The sequence below is a fragment of the Zophobas morio genome, unplaced genomic scaffold, assembly GCF_036711695.1.
Source record: "Zophobas morio isolate AGI-343-1 ecotype UQ-CSIRO unplaced genomic scaffold, CSIRO_AGI_Zmor_V1 ptg000017l, whole genome shotgun sequence".
NCBI classification, from domain to species: domain Eukaryota; kingdom Metazoa; phylum Arthropoda; class Insecta; order Coleoptera; family Tenebrionidae; genus Zophobas; species Zophobas morio.
Genome location: NW_026972122.1, coordinates 3709461 through 3728449, shown reverse-complemented (window position 1 = coordinate 3728449; position 18989 = coordinate 3709461). Strand labels below are relative to the sequence as shown.

Sequence of the window (18989 nt, the reverse complement as noted above, 5' to 3'; positions counted from 1 at the left end):
CAATGTTTCAGTTTGGGATTTTTTCACTGTTTCGCTTCTTTAATTTTCCTTCCATTTTTAGGTTTTTCAATATTTCAGCTTTGGAATTTTGCAATATTTCGTTTCTTCAATTTTTCAAATTTTTGATATTGGTTTTCTCGGTTTATAAATTTTTCGATATTCTAATTTTTTATTTAAAGTTTTAGGTTTCTAGATTTCTCGCTATTTCGACTTTTCGATTTTTCAGTTCCATGATTTTTCAATTTGTCGAATTTTTAAATTTTAGATTTTTTGTTCTCGATCATTCAATTTTCTGAGTTTCAGGCTTTGATTTTTTTTGTTGTTCAATTCTTTAATTTTTAAAATTTTTGTTTTTTAAATTTTCCTATTTATCAGCTTACTGGGATTTCAATTTTTTGATTTTTTGATTGTTCAATTTCTCGAATTTTTGAATTTTTAGTTTTTGATACAATTTTTTTTTCAAAAATTTTCAGTTTTTCAATTTATTAACTTTACGATATTTCAGTTTTACGATTTTAAAATTTTTTTATTTTTCAGTTTTCAATTTTTGACGTTTCTAAATTTTTCGATTTTTCAATTTTTCGATTAACTGATTTTTTGATTATCCCATTTCTCTATTTCTTGATTTTTCAATTTTTCGATTTCTGGATTTTTCCATGTTTCAGTTTTGGATTTTTTCACTTTTCCGATTCTTCAATTTTCTTTCCATTTTTCAGTTTTTCAAGATTTCAGTTTTGAATTTTTTCACTTTTTCGATTTTTCAATTTTCCTTCCATTTTTCAGTTTTTCAGTATTTCAGTTCTGAGATTTTGCAATGTTTCGGTTCTTCAATTTTTCCATTTTTTGATGTTTCGATTTCTCGGTTTTTCAATTTTTCGATTTCTCGGTTTTTCAATTTTTCGATAGGTATTTTAATTTTTCAATTTTTAAGTTCTAGATTTTCCGTTAATTTTTTTGTTTTCCTTGATGTTTGGATTTCTCGATTATTCGATTGTTCAAGTTCTCGGTTTAGATTTTTTGGTTTTTCAATTCTTCGATTTATAGATTTTTCAATTTTTCGGTTTACCGATTTTTTTCATTTAAAATGTTTCAATTTTTCAATTTTGGTGTAATTTGAAAATGGTATTAATAATACATTTAGGCGAATAAACTAATAGACGGGCTTGATAAGCCTTGTTTGCTCTACAGTGTCTAAATTGTGTTTGAATAATATAATAATTATCTCGAATATTAAAATTAATATGTCAAAAGAATACGAGAAATGATTATTCTGTGATGAAGGTATATTGTGGGCCGCCTGTCATAAATTATCATCATTCTGCATTATCGGCTTACGATGCTTTTATGACCCACGTCCGGTAATCGTCTATCCCAGCGCATCAGGTAGATTTAAAGAAGAATTGCTGGTTGCGTTTAAGGCAACAAATGGCGCCCAATTCAAACTTGTCTCTTGTCTAGCGTTCCCCCTTAAGTACTTCTTCAAACTCCTGTAGATAATATTTTAAACCCTATTATGCACACAACTGTCAAAGTAGAAGACTGTAGGAAAACATTGCAGGCTGTATTTACTCTATATTTTATTATATTGGGTGATTTTTAAATTTCTGCTCTAGTTGCCCATGACCCAGTCAGCAGTTTCAATTTTACCAGACTGACAATCCAATGGTGGCTGATTTTCTCGTGGACAAGGATTTGGAAATTGGTAAGAAAGCACAACAGTGTCAAATAACATTTTATTAAGAATATGTATTCAACTTTTATAGGTACATAAGCCTTATAAACCAAACAGGACAATAAAGTAAGTAACAACAGGTATACCAGCAGTGAAAATAGTGTGGCAAGAGTGGACTAAAGCTAGGTACTTGGTTATTCTTCCGACCACACTACTTTTACCGTTTGAGTTTAAAGAAATGACTAGAATGTAATTTTCACCGTTTTCATAATTAGTAAAAATGTTAATTATAAAATTACCAAGAGATAAGTATGAGAATTAAAAATACCGAAAGGCTTTAGGAATACTTTTACAGCTTGTGGAAGACATAAACGAAAAGACGTTTAGGGTAACCTAAACACGCCTCTACCTTCCCCATAGCTGCCATGGTGTATTCACGAAAGCTCCAGTCACCATAAAAACCCTCGTTACCAACCTTCAAACACCAACGATTGACGGCTGGTTGTAAGAATTTCTTGGGAGCTAAACCTTTCATGACTACACTACACACACCAAGTCGTGGACGAAGTTACGCTAAAAAAGTATTACTTTGTTAAAAAATTATAAATATCACAACATAGTAATTGCACTATCTACACAGCTTAAGAATTTTTGGCACTTCGTAAATCACACACAGTATTAGTACACTACGCTATTAATTGCACTTTGTCTAAGTTACGATCACAATACTAAGTTATTTTGGCAATTTAGTCAAGCTGCTTTGCAAAGCTCACCCTATTTTTGCACGGCACAAAACTCCCCTGCCTTAAGACACCCCAACATCAAATTCTGCAACCCCCCACAACTATTCGCCATATTTAAAATCTGCCTCAACTGGTCCAACGTTTTTAAACAAACCACAACACAGCAATCGCTCTTGTCGTCCCCGCAGCCCAGACTCTTCACCGGTTTATTGCCACCCTGACAACACCCACCCTTCCCCGAGCAACAATCGCCCTGAGCAACCGACTGTCGGTCAACCCTATCGTGACCTTCACAACCGTGGCAGTTGTTAACCGAATCACACTTACAATCCACACATTTGCAAATATCCGCGTCGGCTGTCAAATTTTTCAACAGATTGTTGTCTGTGTTCGTCGTTTGTTCAACCGCGCCGCCCAGATTTTGCAAAATGAAATTGTAAGTGTTGTCCAGTTGATCATTTGTGTTAGTTTGAGCAGGTGGCAGGTTAAGGTACGATTGCACGGCAGTAGGAACAGCGATCACTTGATTGTCAGAAGCGGAATTTTGTTCAAACACGTTGGCTTGGCCTGAATTGTAGTAGTTCATGACGTCGACCCACATAGAAGGCACCTCTTCGTCGCAAGCCAGCGACATCTGCAAAGCTTCCGGAGTATAAATTTGCTTATCCAAATTCACCGACGGGTTCTCCGGAGGAGGAATTTTCTTCACACTTATGATATTGACTTTCTTGTTCTTGTCTTCGTTGAAGACATTATCGAACATGTCTACGTCGAACCCGCTGACGCTGGCGTTCTGGCTAGTTAGATCGTACAGGTTAATTCCGGCGTCTTCAATCTCTGTTATGATGGAACTGTCTTCCAGTTCCATTTGAGTATCATTTAAGGTTTCTCCCGATTTTCCGTTCTCTATGTTTTCGGTGCCGATGTTGAAGGGTAGTTGCGTGGGGATGGGTTCTGCTGTGTTTACGGTTGCGTAGTTCTTTAAGCCGTTGGCCATTTCGAATTCGGAACTTAAGTCGGTTTCGATGACGGCAGCAAACTTAGCTTTGTTATCTAGAGTTAGTGAGGATAGGTTAACGTCGTTGATGTTAGGATTTTGGGTTACGTAGTTGTTATTGACTAGATTGTACGTGTTCTTGAAGAGGTTGTCGAAATTGACGTCTTGTAAATTCGGTTCGGTTTGGCTTAGTTTTGGGTCAGGTACTTGTTTAGAGTTCGAGGCTGGGACGTCTGAAAAAAATAAACAAGATTAAGTTGTTGAATAAACAATGTGGCGTTTTCTATGAAGTGAACTGCACTTGAATGGAAGTACTGGATAGCATTGATTTGCTCCGCTTCTTTTGGACTATGGGGCCAATTACAAGTTTCATAAAAACGTCCCTAAATTTTTGCCGGAAATTTTTGTATCTAGTACACTATAGATTTTTAAAATCAGTTGGTACTTCTTGCAAATTTCAAACTGAACTTGACAATCTGTCAGTAGTACCAATTTACAAACAAAATGGGTGGCCTACTCGACATTAAATATTAATGAAAGCCCTGTGGAATCAAGACAATGAACGGAAACTAATACAAAATTCTATGCTAATATTTGTTCTTCCAAAAAGGGAAACGTTCAGAATTCGTCACTTACTACTCGAATTATAATGTAGCATTGACTACCCACTCTTTCTAAATCTTCTTCTTACTTTAGCATCTACTTGGTGTTCACTTTAATTGTCCCCTGTCTATTTTACGGGGACAAATAAGTTTCCAAATAAAAAAACCTCTATAACGAAAATGTCTATGAAAAAAATGCGTTAGAAAGAAGATTTTCTGAAAATAAGCTTTGTAAAAAATATTATCATAAGCAAAATGGATAAGTTGACATTCTATATTCACTTTTCTGCATCTATTTTCTACATTTTTCTTTTGCAACTAATCGATTTTCAAAAAAAAGATCCTTCTAGCTAATTTCTATTTTTGTTCTACCAATTTTTTCAGTACTGATTTCTTGAAGTCTTTAAAACTCTGTCCATCCACGAAGCGACAAATTACTTACCACACAAAATATGCCAAAAATTCTGAGAGAAGTTTCTTGAGCTCCTATAACCAAACCTGATTCAAATACTTGACGCTGTCATTTTTAAGAGCTCAAGAAAGACTACGATATTTTAATAATAATTGATAACAAATTGGTAGAAAGTTATTTCTCCAGAACTTCCCTTGTTTCTGAACTACAGTCCAATGCTGCTTCCCTGAACAATTATAACATTTGATTTTGCGGAATTTTACTTTTTTGTGACAACCTATATGAAGTAAAAACAATATAGAAGGTTCTAGCCACAATGTAATAGAAAGAAGGAAGGTTTCACCTTCTTAAAAAAGGACAGTTGAGAGCCCCGAGAAGATTTTATATTCTTAAAAAAAATACCCTTGGGCCCCGAGAAGGTTTCACCTTCTTTAAAATAAGTCAGTTGAGGCCACCAAAAAGGTTTCACATTCTTTAAAAAAAAAGAACAGTTGAGACTCCCGAGAAGGTTTCACATTCTTAAAAAAAAAGACATTTGGGGCACCTGAGAAGGTTACAAATTGTAAAAAAAAACAGTTGGAACCCCGGAGAAGGTTTTACATTCTTAAAGAAGAAATTTAGCGCCCCCGAGAAGGTTTTACATTTTTAAAAAGGCAGTTGGATCCCCGAGAAGATTTCACATTAAAACAAAGACATTTGGGGCTCCCAAAAGGTTCTACATTTATAAAAAAAAAAACAGTTGGGACACCCGAGAAGGTTTCACATTGTAAAAAAAAACATTTGGCGTCCCCGAGAAGGTTTTGCATTTTTAAAAAAAGACAATTGGGACCCCCGAGAAGGTTTCACATTCTAAAAAAAAATACATTTGGCGTCCTCGAGAAGGTTTTACATTTTTAAAAAAGACAGTTGGGAACCCCGAGAAGGTTTCACATTAAAAAAGATATTTGGCGCCCCCGAGAAGGTTTTACATTCTTAAAAAAAGACACTTAGGATCGCCGAGAAGGTTTCACATTAAAAAAAGACATTTGGGGCCTTCGAGAAGGTTTTACATTTGTAAAAAAGGCAGTTGGAACCCCCGAGAAGGTTTCACATTCTAAAAAAACAATTGGGACCCCCGAGAAGGTTCCACATTCTTAAAAAAAATACAGTTGGCGCCCCCGAGAAGATTTTGCATTTTTAAAAAAAGACAACTGGGACCCCCGAGAAGGTTTCACATTCTAAAAAAAAAATACATTTGGCGTCCTCGAGAATGTTTTACATTTTTAAAAAAGACAGTTGGGAACCCCGAGAAGGTTTCACATTAAAAAAGATATTTGGCGCCCCCGAGAAGGTTTTACATTCTTAAAAAAAGACACTTAGGATCGCCGAGAAGGTTTCACATTAAAAAAAGACATTTGGGGCCTTCGAGAAGGTTTTACATTTGTAAAAAAGGCAGTTGGAACCCCCGAGAAGGTTTCACATTCTAAAAAAACAATTGGGACCCCCGAGAAGGTTCCACATTCTTAAAAAAAATACAGTTGACGCCCCCGAGAAGATTTTGCATTTTTAAAAAAGACAATTGGGACCCCCGAGAAGGTTTCACATTCTTACAAAAATACATTTGGCGTCCCCTAGAAGATTTTACATTTTTAAAAAAGACAGTTGGGAACCCCGAGAAGCTTTAACATTAAAAAAAGATATTTGGGGCTCCCAAGGAAGTTTTACATTCTTAAAAAAAGGCACTTGGGACCCCCGGGAAGGTTTCACATTAAAAAAAGACATTTGGGGCCTTCGAGAAAGTTTTACATTTGTAAAAAAGCAGTTGGGACCCCCGAGAAGGTTTCACATTCTAAAAAAAAAAGGGCCCCCGAGAAGGTTTCACATTCTTAAAAAAAAAATACAATTGGGACCCCCGAGAAGGTTTCACATTGTAAAAAAACATTTGGCGCCCCCGAGAAGGTTTTGCATTTTTAAAAAAGACAATTGGGACCCCCGAGAAGGTTTCACATTCTTAAAAATATACATTTGGCGCCCCCGAGAAGGTTTTACATTTTTAAAAAAGACAGTTGGGAACCCCGAGAAGGTTTCACATTAAAATAAAGATATTTGGGGCCCCTGAGAAGGTTTTACATTCTTAAAAAAAGACACTTGGGACCCCCGGGAAGTTTTCACATTAAAAAAACACATTTAGGGCCTCCGAGAAGGTTTTACATTTGTAAAAAAGGCAGTTGGAACCCCCGAAAAGGTTTCACATTAAAACAAAGACATTTGAGGCCCCCGAGAAGGTTTTACATTTTTTAATAGATAGTTGGGACCCTCGAGAAGGTTTGTTTCACATTCTTAAAAATACATTTGAGGCCCCCGAGAAGGTTTTACATTTGTAAAAAAACAGTTGAGACCCCAAGAATATTTCACATTCTAAAAAAAACATTTGGCGCCTCCGAGAATGTTTTACATTAAAAAAAAATGGGACCCCCAAGAACGTTTCACATTCTTAAAAAAGACACTTGGGACCCCGGAAAGGTTTCACATTAAAAAAAGACATTTGAGGCCTTCCAGAAGGTTTTACATTTGTAAAAAAGGCAGTTGGAACCTCTGAAAAGATTTTACATTAAAACAAAGACATTTAGGGCCCCCGAGAAGGTTTTACATTTTTGAATAGATAGTTGGGACCCTCGAGAAGGTTTGTTTCACATTTTTAAAAATACATTTGAGGCCCCCGAGAGGGTTTTACATTTTAAAAAAAAACAGTTGAGACCCCCAAGAAGGTTTCACATTCTAAAGAAAACATTTGGCGCCCCCGAGAATGTTTTACATGTTTAAAAAAAGGCAGTTGGGACCCCCGAGAAGGTTTCACATTCTAAAAAAACGATTTGGGGCCCCCGAGAAGGTTTTACATTAAAAAAAACAATGGGACCCCCGAGAAGGTTTCACATTCTTAAAAAAAATACAGTTGGGAACCACCAGAAGGTTTCACATTAAAAAAGATATTTGGGGCCCCTGAGAAGATTTTACATTCTTAAATAAAGACACTTAGGATCCCCGAGAAGGTTTCACATTAAAAAAAAAGACATTTGGAGCCTTCGAGAAGGTTTTACATTTGTAAAAAAGGCAGTTGGAACCCCCGAGAAGGTTTCACATTCTAAAAAAAACAATTGGGACCCCCGAGAAGGTTTCACATTCTTAAAAAAATACAGTTGGGACCCCCGAGAAGGTTTGACATTGTAAAAAAAAACATTTAGCGCCCCCGAGAAGGTTTTGCATTTTTAAGAAAGACAATTGGGACCCCCGAGAAGGTTTCACTTTCTTACAAAAATACATTTGACGCCCGCAAGAAGGTTTTGCATTTTTAAAAAAGACAGTTGGGAACCCCGAGAAGCTTTAACATTAAAAAAAGATACTGGGGGCTCCCGAGAAGGTTTTACATTCTTAAAAAAAGACACTTGGGACCTCCGGGAAGGTTTCACATTAAAAAAAGACAGTTGAGACCCCCAAGAAGGTTTCACATTCTAAAGAAAACATTTGGCGCCCCCGAGAATGTTTTACATGTTTAAAAAAAGGCAGTTGGGACCCCCGAGAAGGTTTCACATTAAAAAAAAAACGATTTGGGGCCCCCGAGAAGGTTTTACATTAAAAAAAACAATGGGACCCCCGACAAGGTTTCACATTCTTAAAAAAAATACAGTTGGGAACCACCAGAAGGTTTCACATTAAAAAAAGATATTTGGGGCCCCTGAGAAGATTTTACATTCTTAAATAAAGACACTTAGGATCCCCGAGAAGGTTTCACATTAAAAAAAAGACATTTGGAGCTTTCGAGAAGGTTTTACATTTGTAAAAAAGGCAGTTGGAACCCCCGAGAAGGTTTCACATTCTAAAAAAAACAATTGGGACCCCCGAGAAGGTTTCACATTCTTAAAAAAATACAGTTGGGACCCCCGAGAAGGTTTGACATTGTAAAAAAAACATTTAGCGCCCCCAAGAAGGTTTTGCATTTTTAAGAAAGACAATTGGGACCCCCGAGAATGTTTCACATTCTTACAAAAATACATTTGACGCCCGCAAGAAGGTTTTGCATTTTTAAAAAAGACAGTTGGGAACCCCGAGAAGCTTTAACATTAAAAAAAGATATTTGGGGCTCCCGAGAAGGTTTTACATTCTTAAAAAAAGACACTTGGGACCCCCGGGAAGGTTTCACATTAAAAAAAGACATTTGGGGCCTTCGAGAAGGTTTCACATTAAAAAAAGATATTTGGGGCCTTCGAGAAGGTTTTACATTTGTAAAAAAGACATTTGGACCCCCGAGAAGGTTTCACATTAAAACAAAGACATTTGAGGCCCCCGAGAAGGTTTTACATTTTTGTATAGGCAGTTGGGACCCTCGAGAAGGTTTGTTTCACATTATTAAAAAGACATTTGGCGCCTCCAAGAAGGTTTTTTTACATTTTTAAATAGAGGGGCGTATTCTCACCTTTTTGAGAAACACAATGCAAGAGAAAAAGAGGGAAAAAACGATAACTTGCGCTAATGGTAAACTGTTATTATACCGTGCATTATGTTTTTGCAAAAATTTGGATGGTTAGGGAAAAACTAAAAGCGGATTCGTACACCACACTTTTATGACTATATTGTTGTGTAACAGTTAAATCAGATAAATATAGAATTATTTGAAATGACGTCATCGAATTGTTGGTGGGGATAATTGGCAAAATTTTGGTTACCATGTAACCATCTACATGATATTTCTAATATAAATACAAAAGTCCGTCTAGCAGTTTCGGAGATTACGTGTCTAATAAAAATGGATACAGACACCACAGAAAGACAGACGGAAACGGGAAACTACTTTTTTGTACTGTAGGGGCTTGAAACGTCGAGAAAATATAAAAGTGGCCATTCTTCCGGTGGACTCGACTACTAGGTATACTTCTTTACCTTACGCTCGAGAAGTAAAAACATGAAACCTAAAGATATTATTGAATTTTACTTAGTTATAGTAATTTGTAATTAAACCAAAATAAAATTATATTAAAGACGTAGGGCGTATTTTAATTATTTTTTATATAAATATCACCGTCATTGTCACAAATTGAGATTAAACTAATTAAACTACGTCTTATGTCTTTCACATCTTTTGTTTCCAGAGCCTTCCCTTACGCCCAATTTAAAAAATCATTCGATATATAATTAGCCAAATACACTGACGTCATCCGAGGTCATCAAGATGGCAGCGTTTGACAACTAGCCGATTTTCTCATAAGAGTCAATGCTAATATTTTCGGAATTCATTTAAATTTGAGAGTGTGTCAACTATGTTTTTATAGTTTGGTAAGTTTGTTACAGTTTCTAGACTGTGTAGATATCTGTAAAACGCACCATAACGTTTGAATATCCTTAAAAAATAATGTTTTCCAATGTGATGTACAGGTTAACTTCGCTGCATCTTATATTATTTGTTTTGCAAATTAATTCTGTGTTAATGTACATCAATGTTTTTTAAATACACTAGCATCTTAATATTATAATATTTTGTATTTTAGGAGAAAATGCCTAAATTTTGTGCTGTTGTGGGTTGCGCGAATCGAAGCACCAGAAATGCGGACAAATTTTATTTTCTTTTCCCAGCAATTAGCAACAATAAAGGTAAATATATACAGGATGGGGAAAAAAGGCGGAAGTTTTGGTTAAAAGCCTTGAAACGAGTACAGTAACTACCTATTAGATTTACAGTTTCTAATAAATTACTACATTGGTGCTCTTTTAGGTAAACCTGCAGATTTGTCGGATGTGGATCACCCTGATTATGTTCCATCACAAAATTTAGGATATCAAAATAAATCCACTCATAATACTTGTAATGTTGAAAGACTAGTCGTTTAAAAAAGAGAAAACTGAATAAATGCCTCTAGACTTTTGAATGCACGAATTTCATTGTGGGTTATTTTACTTATTCCAAAAATAAAAAAGTTTAGAATGGTATTCATTGTTATGGTAGGGACATCGTCTAAACACAAATTAAAATCACTTGCACTCATTTTATAAGGATCTACGCCGTTTAAATTGTTTAACTTTTGTACATATCTGTTTTTCTCTTTGACGGAAAGACATCGTGCATAATCACTTAAATTATCCATACTTAGAAACAAATTACACACCTTCACTTAAACCCGTCACATTAACCTCAAACGAAAATATTAATTTCCGATTTACCGCTTAAAACACACGGATGTATTTTGGGTGACGAGGAATTCAGACCAAAACAGCGTTCTGTATTTTTATTTTTATTATGTATTTTTAAACTCAAATCGCCAAAAAAGGCACCCTGATACACAGAAAAGATATGAAAGAAGCTAGTCACATGTTTATTTTCTAGATAAATACCCACACTTTTAAATAAAATGCGAAAATGTTAACATTGTCACTTATGGAGTTTCACGGCGGTTGTCAAACGCTCAGTTCCCGCCACAGCGTGACGTCACGTGTTATTGGCTAATTGCTAGAAATCCACAATATGTAACCAAGCGAAAGACTCTTTGTGTCAACAAATAAAAATCTTTAGATGTTAGGGTTGCATGGAAGAAATATACTACAGGATGGTAAACTTTGTGGACAATCCATGGATGACAAAGCACAGCATTTTATAGGCTACACGCGGTTTTTTACCAATAGTGGAACAAGTAGCGGTGTCTAAGCCAAAAATGTGGTCTTCTGATCTGCTATAGTTCACTTTTTCCTTGATTGCCATCATATTATTAACAATTAGTGAACATACACGTTCAATGGGATGTTTGAACTGCTTTATTTTAGCTTCCAAACGTTGTCGAATCAACTCATTCTGACCTTTGTATTTATCAACATATTTGTACATTAAGTTATATTCGTGCACTTACATCTAGTAACCTTAGCACCTTTGCTTCACTAATCCACCTCGACTCACATTTTTTTGACATAACAAAAAAGAAAACTTAAAATCCACTTAATAGGTTAGACATTTTTTAAAAAGGCTATCCAAAATTATTATTTTGTTCTGGAATATTGTCAATTTTAGTTTGTAGCTGATTTATTGGGCGGCTGTTGTAAATAGCTTACGCACTGATATTTCCTGTAACATACTAGGAATATTTTTTAAAGGCAAAAATATTTACAACAACTTTCTATTTCTAAGATCAACATAAATTCTTAAAATACAAAAATAAAAATAGAATCTTTTGTAGCGGTAAAAATCATAGCTGTACACTTTCCAAGAGCTCATTAAATATATATAATGTACCCGTAAATAAATCCTTATAGAAATGAAGCGAATAATTATCTGGCAATAAAATCCACAGTGATTTAAATATATTGATAAATTTAGAATGTAAATTAAATGCAATGGTGCATTTAACACTCACTTTATAATTCAAACCGCACAATAAAAACTTCTCAAATTTTATACCTCTCCGAGTATTTACAGTATGCGTTCATTCATGTCTCACTCACAAAAAACGTTAAAGAGAAGTATTTTTAGCTCTTGCAACACATGCTCAAGCAAGTGGCTTCTTAATTGACGTCTAATAATAAATGAAGGTAAGGATTAAAAATACCAAAAATAAAAAAAAAGTATTTCATAATCATAACTCACCGGTTTTCTTTCCTTCGACGTCCCATGGATCACCTAAGGCAGCATTAAAATTCTCATAATTATAATTCCCCTCAAAATCAAAAGGCACGCTAATCTGAGCATCTCCGGTCTTCTCCAAAAGCTCCATCTCATTTTTGATGTCTGAGCCGTCTCCACCGTCCACCTCCTCCACGAGCTTCTGACTATCAGCCTTACCCTGCGACTTCTGGTGGGTCTTGATGTGCGACTTTAAGCTGTGAGGAGTCGAAAAGGACCTAGTGCACGTCGACTCCTTGCAAGTGTAGGGCCTTTCCCCGCTGTGTATCCTCTGGTGCGTCTTCAGGTGGTGGCTGGCCGTAAACGCCTTCCCACACCCGTCCTGCTTACATCTACAACCGAAAAAATTCTTTATTAAAATTTTCAAATTCCGTCGACTTACTTGTAGGGTTTCTCGCGTGTATGAGTACGAGTGTGTTTCTTTAAGTCACTTAGTGTGGTAAAGAACTTCATGCATCCCTCAGACTCACAGTTAAAGGTTTTCCCGTTGTGCAAGCGCTCGTGGGCTCTTAACCGGTACAAGGTGTTAAAAGCCTTCCCGCAACCGGGAAATTTGCACTCGAAAGGCTTCACTTTAGTGTGGACTCGGATGTGGATTTTTAGACTGTACGATGTTAGAAAAGCTTTCCCACAGTTAGGTTCTGTGCACTTAAACCTGTATTCACCTGAAAGGCCCGGTTAGTGAGGGGTGCGAGTGGTGGAGGTGTTTACCTTTGTGGGTCTTCATGTGGGTTCGCAGGTTGCCTACCGTGCTGTAAGTCCTGGTGCAGCCGTCGTATTCGCAGTGGTAGCGGTTGACTGTGGTCTCTTTCGTGGAAGGGTCGGTGCTGGTGATGGTCAGGGTGGCATGGGAGGGCTTCTCGGGCATTTTCTTCGACGCTCCAGGGTTGATTTGCATGTAAATTTCGTCCAAAGAAATCGATTGGTGGATGTAACTACAATAACCAAGTGCTTAGATGAAACTCCCTTGGAACCATTTTTTTTTTAGAAAGAGCCAGGTTATAAAGATACAAGTTATTATAACTCAAAATGTTATTGAATAAAAACGACGTCGGAATCTGGAGGTTAGAAAGAGCAAACAAAACTCAATGTAGTTAGTAGTTAAATGTTTCTATTTAATGCAGTTAAATGAAATCTGGAAGAATAATCCACACGGTAAAGACAGCATCCAATTTTATATTTTCTTGATGTTTCCTTGATCCCAATACGAAAATTCAACCTTCTCGTTTCCGAGTGTCTGTCTGTAGTACGTCTGTCATTAATTAGACAGATCATCCAAGATACCGAAACCGCTTTCTCTCATTTGAGAATACTGTACGACGTCAAAACGCTAACTAAAATATAGCTCCTCGTCCCCTCAAAAAACTCAAATAACAATGATTAAATAAATTTTACTCAAATATGAGCGAAGTTTGGGGCTCCTGGTCGTGGCTGTTCTCTCCCCACGATAGTGATTCTATCTATCGCAAGCATTGCCGCCCAGCACGAAGAACATACCTAGACGAGCAAGCTGTTACGGTCGCAAACTCGCAGTTGGGTCCCCGCTATGGGGTAGAAGCCGACAGCGTTACGTCATCTCAACCGCCCCTGAATTCCATTCTAACCTGCATCTTTTGTGCAGATAGCGCGATAAATCCCGCCAGCTCGACTAAGAACCGCGCACTCCGCTTCCACCACGTGTTTCTGTGTTATTTAACCTCAATTCCATCTATATGTTCAATTCTTATAACTCTGATATTAAACTACAACTGAATATGTGTCAGAGTTTCAAAAAGACCAATAAACAACATTTAAATTCGCCCTACATTGGATTGGACATCAAATAATTTATATGATGGAAACATTCATCAACAAAATATTTACACAAAACAAAAAAACAAATTACTGAAGTTAACTGTATAAGATGAAAATTCCAAAGCTAACAAATTTACATGAGATTTATATTTGCCACACTAAATTTAACGGAAATATTTCAAAAAAACTGACACTGATGTCATTATTCTTTACATGATTGTAGTATCAGTTTGCAAAAGTTACATTGTTTTACAAACGGTGTTCTTCCCATGGTAAATATCATGTTTTCCAATGTTCTGAAGTTCTCAATCTAAAATTGTACAGCGTGATTAACAAATACTCCCTGGGTTATTAGCAATAGAATAATTGTGAAGTATTTTTCTTAAGCGGGTATTGGCGAACCTGCTTCAATGCATAACGCTAAGTCACTTTAAAACGCTCAAAAAAGTTAGGTTATGACTGTGTCAAATTTTAAAAATAACGGATAAACAGATATAGTTTTGGAAATTTCATTCTACCCTATAAATTTTTATTGACATTATTGACAATAACTAGGCGAAGGCGAGAGTTGCAATATTTTTTATCTGATTTTATTCAAAATATATGAGACATAAAAGACAAAGTCAAATCAATTTTTCAATCATTTTCTTATCATTCAGTAAATACTTTGAAGTTATAATACCAAAGTCACTGAGTAAACTCAGTCCTCGACTTCGTCTCAGACAAAAGAAGAATTTTTAACTATAAATATAAAATTATGCAAATTATTTTTCTTTTGAGTCAATGTTCCCATAAAGAAATTATAGTAAAAAAATCTTCACTTATTTATTTATTTAACAAAAATCGTTTTTATAAAAAAAATAGATTTAAAATAGGTACAAGATGAAATTAATTTTTCAATAATTCTCTAATCATACAATCAAAATATAAGCCCCGCCCACCCACCCTGTCTCAATTCTGATGATTTTTTTTATTCGTCGTAAATTACCATGTGAAATATGTTTTTAAGTAATCGTGTTATACAAAGAAAGCTAAATGCATTAATTAAAAAAGAATTCCAAAAGTGAGGCCCCACTCATCCGTCTCGATCTCAATCGTGATGAATTTTGTACAATTTTGAACTTTTTTCCAAGTATAGAAACATTTCTTATAAAGGTTTAATAAATTACCTCGCGAAACTTTGCAACGATGTCATCAAGTTGGTAGTGGAAAAGAACAAACTAATTTAGTAAGCGTTACCGGGTTAGTAATCGGTCCAGTAATTTCGGAGTTTTTACTTGGTTCACGTTGCATTAACCCAGTAACCCTTTCAAAGTCACAGATTTATATTTAACATAATATAATGTAATTATATGTAACATAAGTGACATACACGTACTAACAGACATTTCCAAATTTGCCGCTCTTTTCTGCCTATGACAGAGGATATTTCAGAATTTTGAACATCTCGGTTGGCCATGCTTATATAAACTACCCCTAACAATATAAAACGACCTCTAGAAATTTTACAATTTTAGTTATAAAACTGTCAATGTCCATTTTAGGTTATGTACGAAGACAAAGCAAGCGAAAGTGTATGCATATATTTGACAAGATGACAATTATGGTTGTCAATTTATGTTTTTAAACGCGGTTTTGACGATTTCACCAACGCAAATTTGAATTTCCAACGTACACTGAGATGTCATTTTTTATGAAATTTACTTTATAGGATATGGTATACAGGTGTGTCACTAAGCGCGCGGTCCTCGATATCTCATTAATTATTAGAGATAAAAAAAGTCAAAGAGTTGTACGGTTCTTTGAGGACTATACTCTATTTTTAACTATACAGAATGTCCTATTTTTAAGGCGTAACACACAACTTAGTTTTTTTAAATGAAATACCCTATATATTTTAATTAACCTGTTCTTACGCTTTCCCACTACAGTTTACTTTTGAAATTCCGATGCGACGTTGCCACGTTATTCCAAATAAAGGTATGCGCTTTGTTGTGGTATCAAATAAATCAAATTTTAGTATACAGTGTTTATAAGAAAATCTAAAACTTTACAATTTTCAAATATCGATATTTCAGTTTTTTCAAATTACTGTACCTTACTCTATTTGTTGTCCTCATTCTTCTAATATGTTGATGAGTCTCTTAAAAAATCAAAAAATACTCAGCAGAAAAGAAGATAACAAAAAATTGTATAAGATGCAATAGTAAAATACAGGGTGTTCTATTTGAAAAAAACTGAAATATCGATATTTGGAAACTGTACTAATTAAAACAAAAATGTTGTAACAGATTTTAAAAATAATTCTACTGTGATTTTTTGTGAACCTTTCCATTACTAAAAAATTTCAAGAAAATTGGAATAACGTGGCAACGTCGCATTCTAATTTCAAAAATAAACTGTGACTGTAAAGCCTAAAAACAACTGAATTAAAATATATAAAGATAAAAATAGGATGTTTCATTAAAAAAAAAACTAAGTTGTGTGTCACGCCTTAAAAACAGAACACTCTGTATAGTTAAAAATAATTCTAGAGTGTACTTTTTTACTTCGAATAGTTAATGAAATATCGATGAACGCTTAGTGAATCACCCTGTATATTACAGCCATCTAAAACAATATGAATGTTGCAAAGAGAATAATACAAGAACAGCATTTATACATTATGTTTACAAAAAATGATAGATCTTATAGGTAAAAACGTAAAGTTAAAGAAAGTAAACGAAATGTAGTACAGATTTAAGAAATATACAGGTCGTTGTTATTTAATAACAGTTGTTGAACAGTAAACTTCATATTACCTTGTATTACCTAATAACTTTACTATTTTACTGAAAAAATACCGAATGACTATATTGTGATTTCTTTTGTAAGATTGGCAACCGATTTAAAATTTTATGATGGATACCTGATTGTCAAAGTGACATTTATGACAGCTGCCATCGTCTGTTAGGCGGGCTCATGTCAAAATTGACAAGTGTGAACTGATTACGTGTGACGGATGCCAATAATTCAGAACTGCCAATACAAAATTTGCTTCAATCATTAATCTTCACTCGGTGTCATAACATAAAATTCTTATACGTCAAATTCCACAATATGAACAACGCGCGACTTTCACATCAAACGTCAAAGTTCAAATTGTATTTGACAATCTGTCAGTAGTACCAACTTACCAAATTTGTTAACATTGGAAACAAACTAAAAACTGTCGACAATAAATTATCATGTTTTAAATTAATAAAACGTCATCTTATGAAAGAAACCACTATTTTTTTTTGTTTACTACAATACTTAATTAAAGCATGAAAAAGTCTTCAGAACTCTAAGAAAATATTGAAGGTAACACCATTAAAAGCAGATTTATGTTACATAAATTATTATTTTCTCAAAAAATGCATTCTTAGCCATTTCTGTTGAAACTCCACGTGTTAATTTTTCTTAAAATTTGACAACTGGCTGATTGCCAACAGCCTTTAGTTAGAAAGTTGTCTGAATATAAACGTTGCCAAATTTACGATATCAACAAGTGGTGTCTCAACAGAAATGGCAAATAATACCTATATATTACAGTTGGTTTAATATATGAGATTTTTGTCTAATAAAACCGTAACACACAAACAAAACGAGAAAACCTACATGATCGTATTCTACGACTAAAAAACAAAAAAAAATTAAAACTAAACACTCGTCAAAATACTACAAGTCTTGCTTTAGCTTTGGCTCGAGTAGTAGGAAATCAGATGTTTTTAAAAGCTAGACTTGTGTCAAAACAGGATGTGGAACAATTACACTACATTAAAACTGCGACTTCCGGCAACCATAACTAATTAAAATATTGTACATCATTGTCAATGGAACACAAAGCGATATGTACATTCTCTTCCATTTATTTTATTTTTTTTCGGTTTTTATACAGAGTATAAGCTACTGTCACCTTACCAATCAAAGTATTTTCCAACAACAATTGCTAGCACCAACATAATATCATAATAATTTAAACTAAAGCTTACATTTGACTGGGATGGTGCGGGATGGAAAGCCATCGCCTCGTTAATATTTTTCATCCCTTATTATCTCTTGTAATTTGGACTTAAGATCTCATTCACAGCTTTATAACTTTATCTCTCCAAACTTCCCAATTATAAAAAATAGTGTCCATAGTCATATTAAAGAAAAACAGCTAAATTATAAAAAAATATTAGAAATAAAAATGTTAATTAAAATTAATATTTCTTTTGCTTAAAATAAAACAAACCAGCTGAAAGGGGTGTTAATAAAGCAATAAAATAAAATAAAATTAATAACAATAACCTCAAAAACAAATGTCACAAATGTCAAAAGTGTCAAACCGAACATAACCTCAACACTTCCACTCCGTACAATTTCCCAATTAAATAAGGAATTCTATTTATAATAGATAGTTCGTAATTTCTCACAGATTTATCGCTTTTTTCAAGTGTCGATTTTTTGTAATCTGAGTTATCTCGGTTTCAAACCAAAACAGCTGATTCCAGATTCACGGATTACTAAATTTGGTCATTGTGGAAAATTTTCAGGAATTTAGTAATTTTCACACTGAAAGCTTACCCAGAATTCTCATCGTTTTCTTGCAATTTAACAAGATAAGTCGAATTATGCGCTTTCTGGTCGTCATCGCTCTTCGTATAATTTTCGATCGGTCTTTCGCACACATTATTAAAACTGAAATCGAAACTATCGTCGAGATAATCGTTATTCATCGTGTAAGAATTTTCATTTTCCTTTTGCACTTTTTCTGAACTACTCCACACCTCCATGGCGTTAAAAAAAATAAAACTACCACATTACACATCCCAATGTCGACTTACAAAAACAAAAACAAGCTAATTAAAGAGGTATTTACAAGTTTCTTAGACTTAAGTAAACTACTTGCCCCCTGCTTCGCCAGGGGGTGCTGAATGACTTAAGTCACAAAACACCAAACAACATACCTAAGTGCACCGAAACCGATTCCTCCCACGGATTCATGTGCACAATATCCAGAATATTACAGAACCGTCACACTTATGTCACTGTTATCATATCATATTAAAAACAAACATTATCGCAATTAATTCCATCTAGAGACTTTCGCGGCCACGTTGGCACCAA

General features: G+C 34.7%; 1 protein-coding gene across 3 annotated transcripts; it reads right to left on the bottom strand.

Annotated features, from left to right (window-relative positions):
* Positions 1–1719: 1719 nt before the first annotated feature.
* Positions 1720–18945, bottom strand: LOC135129813 (zinc finger protein 148-like). Of its 3 annotated transcripts, none has more exons than XM_064057072.1 (5): positions 18830–18945; positions 12774–12997; positions 12445–12727; positions 12027–12394; positions 1720–3645 (listed from the first exon to the last, which is right to left on the bottom strand). In XM_064057072.1, exons 2-5 carry the CDS (start codon positions 12958–12960, stop codon positions 2447–2449), a joined length of 2037 nt encoding a protein of 678 aa, XP_063913142.1. In that variant the 5' UTR covers positions 12961–12997; positions 18830–18945; the 3' UTR covers positions 1720–2446. The 3 variants fall into 3 exon arrangements, with proteins under 3 accessions (XP_063913142.1, XP_063913141.1, XP_063913143.1); XM_064057071.1 differs by lacking the exon at positions 18830–18945 and adding an exon at positions 18447–18821; XM_064057073.1 differs by lacking the exon at positions 18830–18945 and adding an exon at positions 17870–18064.
* Between the last annotated feature and the right edge of the window lie 44 nt (positions 18946–18989).

What these genes read in the sequence shown, in the direction of transcription:
- LOC135129813 (XM_064057071.1), bottom strand. Translation starts at nt 18,655, where the DNA reads ATGGAGGTGTGGAGTAGTTCAGAAAAAGTGCAAAAGGAAAATGAAAAT. An exon ending in CCACATGAAGACCCACAAAG is followed by an intron (nt 12,728 to 12,773) that starts GTAAACACCTCC and finishes CGGGCCTTTCAG; the next exon opens with GTGAATACAGGTTTAAGTGC. An exon ending in CGTCGAAGGAAAGAAAACCG is followed by an intron (nt 3,646 to 12,026) that starts GTGAGTTATGAT and finishes TATTTTTTTCAG; the next exon opens with ACGTCCCAGCCTCGAACTCT.